General features: G+C 44.9%; 1 protein-coding gene across 3 annotated transcripts in view; it reads right to left on the bottom strand.

Moving 5' to 3' along the window:
• Positions 1-1,865: 1,865 nt before the first annotated feature.
• Positions 1,866-8,707, bottom strand: part of LOC116463691 (calcium uptake protein 1, mitochondrial) — a 262,265-nt gene continuing 255,423 nt past the window's right edge. For all 3 annotated transcript variants that reach the window (XM_058434807.1, XM_058434806.1, XM_032146908.2), the window contains one exon: positions 1,866-2,076. In XM_058434807.1, the coding sequence (XP_058290790.1) occupies positions 1,895-2,076 (182 nt within the window). In that variant the 3' untranslated portion in view covers positions 1,866-1,894. The remainder of the gene's footprint in view (positions 2,077-8,707) is intronic.

Raw genomic sequence — 8,707 nt, 5'->3', positions numbered from 1 at the left:
TTTTATTTTATTTTATTTTATTTTATTTTTGAGACGGGGTCTCGCTCTGTCGCCCAGGCTGGAGTGCAGTGGTGCGATCTCAGCTCACTGCAAGCTCCGCCTCCTGGGTTCACGCCATTCTCCTGCCTCAGCCTCTCTGAGTAGCTGGGACTACAGGCGCCCGCCACCACACCCGGCTAATTTTTTTTGTATTTTTAGTAGAGACGGGGTTTCACCGTGGTCTCGATGTCCTGACCTCGTGATCCGCCCGCCTCGGCCTCCCAAAGTGCTGGGATTACAAGCGTGAGCCACCGCGCCCGGCCTGGAGATTTATTTTATTTATTTAATTGTATTTTTTGAGACAGGGTCTCACTCTGTCACTCAGGCTGGAGTGCAGTGGTGCGATCATGGCTCACTGCAGCCTTGACTTCCCAGCTTCAAGTGATCCTCTCACTTCAGCGTCCTGAGTAGCTGGGACTACAGGCACACATGTGCTACCATGCCTGGCTAATTTTTAAATTTTTTTGTAGAGACGAGATCTTACTATATTGCCCAGGCTGGTCTCAAACTCCTAGGCTCAAACAGTCTTCCTGCCTTAGCCTCCTAAAGTGCTGGGATTACAGGTATGAGCCACCACACCAGGCCAAGGCTAGAGATTTAAATAACTCAAGTTCAACTTAATAACATAAATAATTCAAGTTAATGAACACCTATTATGTGAGAAGTACTATCCAAGGTCCTATGGGGGGTAGGAAGGTGAAAAGGACTTGCAACTACCCTTAAAAAGCTCAGGGAACCAAGTTAAGGAATAAGAAAGCCCAGAAGTGATTCTTATGCTGGGACTAAAAGGGAAGGTCCATAGGCTGGAGCTTTTGAGCAGGCTTTTGAATTGCATTAGCCCAGCTTTCTGGAAGATGATGAACAACAAATACTGGCTGTGGGGTAAGAGAGGGTGGTAATATAGTAAATAAAACAGAGGGGGCAGTACAGTTTTAGTTCAAATCCTGCTTTTGCCATCTACTATTATCTTTTTTTTTTTTTTTTTTTTTTTTTTTGAGATAGAGTCTCGCTCTGTCGCCCAGGCTGGAGTGTTGTGGCACGATCTCTGCTCCCTGCTGCCTCCCGGGTTCAAGTGATTCTCTTGCCTCAGCCTCTTGAGTAGCTGGGATTTCAGGCACGCACCACTGTGCCTGGCTAATTTTTGTATTTTTAATAGAGACGGGGTTTCACCATGTTGGCCAGGCTGGTCTTGAACTCCTGACCTCAGGTAATCCGCCTGCCTCAGCCTCCTGAATACTATTATCTTTGTGATCTTAGGAAATTTACTTAACCTCTCCGAGTCTCAGCTTTCTCATCAGTAAAAAGTGGTCAATAACAATAGCTAGGTCAGAAGATTAAATGAGCAGATTAACTTTCAATGCTTACTCATAGTAAGCATTGAAAAAGTGTAAGCATCCATTGTTATTGTTGTTATTAGTATATCAGCTACCATACATAAAAAGTAATGCCAAGCTCAAACCAGAACCAGATCTCTTGAATGGGCTAAATGACAGAGCAGAGTGGCCACAGACACAACAGACCACTGTGTGGAGCTGGAATGCTATGGAGATGAAATGTGACTGGCTGGAATGTGCCCTGGGTGGTGGAGAGATCAGTACTGTCTTCTTTCTAAAGACACTCAGATACTTGAGTACTCCGTATCTGCTAAGTAGCAAGTTGAGTCTGACATTTTTGTTTCCATTTTTAAGATGCTTATGGTCATAAATTAATTTAGGCCTATAGGCATATTGGAATTATAAGAAGAAGAAATGGAAAACAGAAGCCAAGGCCAGGGGTTCGATTTCTCAGTATCATCATGCCAAGGGCTGAGCTGCTGATGTGGGAAAGGTGGGTAGCCTGAAGAGGATGGGCTGGTTCACCGATGCTGTCTGCAAGGCTCCATTATACACAGGGCCTCTAAGGGCAGCCAGGCTGTTTCCCCTCCCGGCTCCAGAGGGCCCCACTCACCATCACAGTCAAAGAGCGCAAACACCACATCACACACGTGGTCTGAGAGCTCCACTTTAGCCACTGTCCTGGCCACCTGCTGCATGGTCACTGAAAAAAGAAAGAGCTGCATTAGCACAGCAGAGGGACTTTCATTTTGCTTTTTCTGATTCAGGGGATAAAACGACTCAGTCATAATACAAGTTTTCAACTGCATTTAAGTCACATTTAAGAAAATGGTGAGTTAGGCTGGCCACAGTGGCTCACGCCTGTAATTCCAGCACTTTGGGAGGCCGAGGAGGGTGGATCACCTGAGGCCAGGACTTCAAGACCAGCCTGGCCAAGATGGGGAAACCCTGTCTCTACTAAAAATACAAAAAATTAGCCGGGCGTGGTAGCAGGTGCCTGTAATCTCAGGTACTCGGGAGGCTGAGGCAGAGAATTGCTTGAACCCGAGAGGTGGAAGTTGCAGTGAGCTGAGATCACGCCACTGCTCTCCAGCCTGGGAGAGTGAGACTCCGTTTCAAAAAAGAAAAAGAAAATGATAATTGAGTTTTTATTCATAACCTCCCTGCTTTTCACCTCAAGTTCTGTTCTTTTCTACTGCTGCTACACTTTAGGAGGTATATATAGTTAATTAAGAATGCCTAGGCTGGCCAGGCGTGGTGGCTCACACCTGTAATCCCAGCACTTTGGGAGGTGCAGGCAGGCGGATCACCTGAGGTCAGGAGTTCGAGACCAGTCTGGCCAACATGGTGAAACCCCATCTCTACCAAAAATACAAAAAATTAGCTGGGTATGGTGGCAGGTGCCTGTAATCCCAGCTACTCAGGAGGCCGAGGCAGGAGAATCACCACCTGAACATGGGAGGCAGAGGATGCAGTGAGCTGAGATTGTGCCATTGCACTCCAGCCTGGGCAACAAGAGCAAGACTCCGTCTCAAAAAAAAAAAAAAAAGAAGAATGCCTATAGCAGGCATTGTAGGCATTGTAGCTCCCGCCTATAATCCCAGCACTTGGGGAGGCCGATGGGGGCAGATTGCTTGAGCTCAGGAGTTCGAGATGAGCCTGGGCAACATGGCGAAACCCTGTCTCTACAAAAAATTAGCCCGGCATGGTGGTGCACACCAGCTACTTGGGAGGCTGAGGTGAGAGGATAGCTTGAGCCCAGGAGGCAGAGGTTTCAGTGAGCTGAGATGGCGCCACTGTACTCCAGCCTGTGTAACAGAGTGACACACTGTCTCAAACAATAAGAAGTGCCCGATATTCAATTTATAGACAGAAAGTAGATTAGAGGTTATCATGGGCTGAGGGGAATGGGGAGTTAGTGCTTTATGTATACAGAATTTCTGTCTGGGATGATGGAAAAATTTTGAAAATAGTGGTGATGGTTGTACAACATTGTGAATGTAATTAATGTAATTCCACTGACTTGTATATTTAAAAATGGTTATAATGGCACATTTTATGCCATATATATTTTTATATATTATATATATATTTATAGAAATATATAAATGGGTGGTGGGAATAAGGAGGCTTGTCTGTGATGTGAGTACGCTAAGGCTTCACGCCTCGGTGGCTGAATGACAGCTAAGTGCCTGCACAGTGAGCCCTCCTTGCCCAGCTCTGTCCCTCCTCCCTACTGGTTTTGCACCAGACTTCTTCCAACTGAGCCCATTGGGATATGCACTGGCCCTTGTCTTAATAGTTCAGGATGCATATCTTTCTTTTTTTTTTTTTTTTTTTTTGAGACAGAGTCTTGCTCTGTCCACCAGACTGGAGTGCAGTGGCACAATCTCGGCTCACTGCAACCGCTGCCTTCTGGGTTCAAACGATTCTCCTGCTTCAGCCTCCCGAGTAGCTGGGACTACTGGTGCCCGCCACCACGCCTGGCTAATTTTTATATTTTTAGTAGAGATGGGGTTTCACCATGTTGGCCAGGGTGGTCTCGAACACCTGACCTCAGGTGATCTGCCCACCTCGGCCTCAAAGTGCTGGGATTACAGGCGTGAGCCACCACACTCAGTGTGCCCGGCCAATAGTCCAGGATGCATATCTTTCTTTTAAAAAATATGTATTTTTAGACCTTAGCAAAAAATCACTTTTCTCCTGCTGTTTTCTCTTTCCCTGACATTTACTGTCAAACACTAGCAATTATGTTAGAATTGGGTTCTCATGAAAGACAAGACAGGAAGGACTAGGCAATTTCCACTGCCTTCTCTCTCATTTATCCTCAAACCTGGTCTAGCTACACTTATAAATCATGTTATTGCTTCTGGACACATTCTTAAGTGAGGTAAAATATGAGGGACAGAAAAGGATTAATTTCCATTTATGCTGGTAATGAAGAGCTCTCTATAATCATCACATTAGATTCATCCAGAAGCCAAGTGAACTTAAACTAGAACCACTGTGCCTTGTTTATTGCATTCCTATAATGTCAGTTCCTATTATCGGCCCATCTTGTCATTTTTTTTGCATTTGATCTTTCACTTTGCCTCTATCACCTCTATATATTCACCTGATACGGTTTAGATTTGTGCCCCCACCCAAATCTCATGTCAAATTGTAATTCCCAGGCCAGGCGTGGTGGCTCACACCTGTAATCCCAGCATGCTGGGAGGCCGAGGCAGGTCGATCACCTGAGGTCAGGAGTTCGAGACCAGCCTGGCCAACATGGTGAAACCCTGTCTCTACTAAAATAAATACAAAAATTAGCTGGGCGTGGTAGTGCGCACCTATAGTCCAAGCTACTCAGGAGGCTGATACGTGAGAATCGCTTGAACCTGGGAGGTGGAGGTTGCAGTGAGCCAAGATTGTGCCACTGCACTCCAATCTCGGTTACAGAGTGAGACTCCGTCTCATAAAAACAAAACAAAAACAAAAACAAAAAAACCCCGAAAAACCAAAAACAAATGGTAATCCCCAGTGTTGGAGGAGGGGCCTGGTAGGAGGTTACTGGATCATGGGGGCAGATTTCCCCCTTGCTGTTCTCATGATAATGAGCGAGTTCTCATGAGATCTGATTGTTTAAGTGTGTGGCACCTCCCACCTCTCTCTCTTCCTCCTGCTCTGGCCATGTGAGACGTGCCTCCTTCCTCTTCGGCTTCCACCAGGATTATAAGTTTCCTGAGGCCTCCTCAGCCATGCTTCCTTTACAGCCTGTGGAACTGTGAGCCAATTAAGCCTCTTTTCTTTATAAATTACCCAGTCTCAGGTAGTTCTTTATAGCAATGCAAGAATTAATTAATACATCACCACAGTGCCCCCAACGTCAGCAGATGCAAACACCGGAGCAATGCAGAGGAGCAAGGTAATGCGGTAGAAAACAACACTTGGAGTAACGGGACCTGGGCTCCAGTTCTGGCCCCACCACTGACATGCTGTGTGACCCGGATGGAGTCACTTGATCTCTTTAGATTTAATTTTCTCACGTTCAAGTGGAGGGATGCCACCAGACAACTGCTGAGGCGGCTTACTAGCACAAAGAAGTGTTTATTGGTGTCATCTAGAATCTGAGGGTGAGGATGGGGTGGAAATATACCATCTTTTCTCCCAGGATCTGAGTTAACGGTGAAGAAGAAATTAACATTCCTTGGTACTAAAAGACTGAAGTATAAGATATTGTGGTGGATATTCATGAGACGTGTGTTGGGAAATCTACAAGACTGTAGCGCTCTAGAGTTTAGAAATTTAGCCTCACAAATCTAGATACTTGATTTGGCTCAGGAAGAACTTATTCCTGCTAACTAAACTGTCCACAGAAGGAACAGAAATCAGGCCAATTTGCAATAAGAATAGTAACTGTTAAGAGAACTACAATGATGACAGCTGGTCATTATACTTCTCAGTAGGAAAGCTACTAAGGAAACTCCATTCACCTCAGAAGATTAACCTCAAAAGATGACTCAGTGAAAACAGAATGAGATCAGAAGGAACTGGAAGCACTTAAACTGTGATTGCCTACAGCTTTACTCTTCACTGCCACAGAAATGTGTCCTGAGAAGGGGATCAGAACCTGTTCTGTATTAGATAAACATGAACACTTTCTGTTAACCATTCCTTTTTCTGCATTTCACATCAACCTTAAGCTTCTAACTTCCTTTTCTCTTTCCCAGTTCTTCCATTCTCTCAGGGCATAGCCTTCTGCAATTGTCTTGATATTTCAAGTACTCATCTTCTCCCCATGAAGATGGTGCCCTTTCCTGTAAATAAACCATTAATTAAATAATACTCAAGGATGTCAGTGAGAGCTCTTGACCATTTCTAGTGAGAGGCTCATTAAATTGGTATTAAGTGGTTGTAGAATAGGGACTTCTGGAGGCCTCCAGCAAGAATGCCTCATTACAGATGCCATCTCTTCACAGAAAGTTATAGATTATGTTCCATCTCACATGGAGAGGGCTCTGGTGTCCTTCCTACCATAGGAGGAAGAACTAGGGCTGCTAAATTATTGTAGCCCAAACCACTGGGATGTTAGCCAGCAAACAGCCTAGCTGGGGTCCCCTTTCCTGGTACAAGATCCTCATTATAGGCCCCTGGGGTATGAGTCAGAGTCGTACCGGAAGCCAAATTTAACTAGCTGGTGAGCTGTCAAACTAGGAGCACCTGGGATGAGTGGGATGACGGCAGATTACAAGCCAAGTGCTTGACAGCTGGTCCTGAGAGTTGGTTCATTCATATTTGCTTCCAATATCTCTGAATCCAAAGTCATAATCACAGCAAGCAGAACAAGTTTTCCTCCCAGATCTCGACTTTTCTATGCAGACCAGTTGTTGGTACTGGAATTCTGGCCTCCCTATTTGATGATGCTGACTGATGGTAGGGATTCCAGCCCCCAATCTGAAAGATGTCTACAGGGAGCATGAAGGCACCCCAGCGAAGGCCTAGCTTTCTAAATACTATGTATTTTTGTACAAATCTGGCCCAGCTGCCTGAACAATGGGTTTAAGTGCGATTGGGTGATTCCTATTAGATTGGGATGGGAGAGAATTTGTAGAAGTGGGCTCAACTGGTACTCAAAAATCTGGCACCATCTGGCTTTTTGCAAAGTCCAGGCAGAATCCCAGTTGTGTCAGGTCCCCAATTTACTCTCCGGCATGATTCATGACTGGCCGTTTCAACAGTAAAAAGAAACCCTGAGTTTGTGTGATATAATATCAGAAACTACATACATAAATCTATTCACAATAGTTAAACAGAAGAGCTCTGGAGTGATGAGAGCCCAAATGTCCACTTGGAATCAGAGAATCTTAGAACTGGAAGATACCTCAGAGGAAATGTGAAGTTAAATAATTTGCCCAGGGTCACAATGCTAGATGGTAACAGAGCTGGGTTTCAAATTTTGGCTGGTGCCCTTTCCCTATACACACTGGGTCCACACGATCCCTTCCATATATGGACAATATCAATTCCTCCATGAATCTGTCACCCTAAGGAGAAAGGGTTTAGATTAAAGAAAAGTCACATGGGAAATACTCAAGTCCTTTTGGTGAGGGATGAATAATTGAATAACTGGGAGTTGTGAGGCACCAGCATTAATTATAGGTTGGCCATGGATCTGACTATCCCCTACAGTGGAAGACACTGAGTATTCCCTAGGAACTCATACCGACAATTTTAGGGACAACTTAAAAAGTGTATTCAACAGCAATCCAATGAAAAGCACATGTAACAAATGTGGCCCTGGGAGTTTTTCTCCACTGCTGCCTCTGATGCACAGATACAGCTTTAGGCAGCATGACCCAGTTGTGAGCTACCTGCCTCTTCCTAATGCAAAGGTGTTTGGAAAGCTGGTACGACAAGTTGGGCTGACAGTCTCTAAGCTGTGTGGCCATGTACTATTCCTGCCTTACCGGACTGCAGTGGAGAAAATCAAAAGCTGGCTGGTGACGGCCAAGGTTAAGTGAGGGGAGATGGTTCTGCTTCAGCCCTGGAAAGGCTGATGCAGATGTCTTGTTTTCTTAAGTCCATCCCTAGATGGCTTTGGGTGGAACAAGGGGGAGGATATTTCCTCAAAGAGCATGTGTCCTGTCTTTTGTATCTCCTTCCATGATCTTTTGTTAATACAAATGCACATTTTAACCTGGTTCCGGGGTGAAGGGAGGGGAAAGGACAACATTTAGGAGAACTAGCAATTTAAGGAGCCAAGAGCAATGCAGTCTACGAGTAATGGAAATGATAACAATTCCTTGTTCTGTATGGTGCTCTTAGGCCCTATGCCCGTTGACCCCCTGTGTACTCAGGCTGCCTGACTGTCAGAGGTGATGCTGGCTAGTCCTAGCTCCTAACTTCCAGGACACACTACGGAGAAGATCTGTTTTCTGAGCCTGAGAGAGCATCATCCCAGATGATGGCTTCAATGGGCTTAAACGCTTAATTTGGTACAAACTAACTTGGCAGTAAGATTTATTGCCATTGTCTAGTATTGTATCTGGGTTTATTAAAAATCCCCATCACATCTTTTCCACAAAGGGCTAGCATTTCTGCAAGCACCATTAGGTAGTCAATGATTTCAGCGGACACACCCATGGGACAATCACAGTTTAGTGGAGGAGACTGTGTATATATACATCTATACACACACACACACACATTAAGATGGACAAACATGTAGAAGAGATAGATATCAGATATATTAATACACACATATGGGAAATAATGGAATAGTGTGTATTTGGTACGAGTTACATTTTGGATCTGAATTCTTTCTGTTTTTTGAGACGGAGTCTTTCTCTGTC

The sequence above is a fragment of the Hylobates moloch genome, unplaced genomic scaffold (genome assembly GCF_009828535.3).
Source record: "Hylobates moloch isolate HMO894 unplaced genomic scaffold, HMol_V3 SCAFFOLD_53, whole genome shotgun sequence".
In the NCBI taxonomy this organism is placed as follows: domain Eukaryota; kingdom Metazoa; phylum Chordata; class Mammalia; order Primates; family Hylobatidae; genus Hylobates; species Hylobates moloch.
This window is presented reverse-complemented; position numbering and strand designations above follow the sequence as displayed.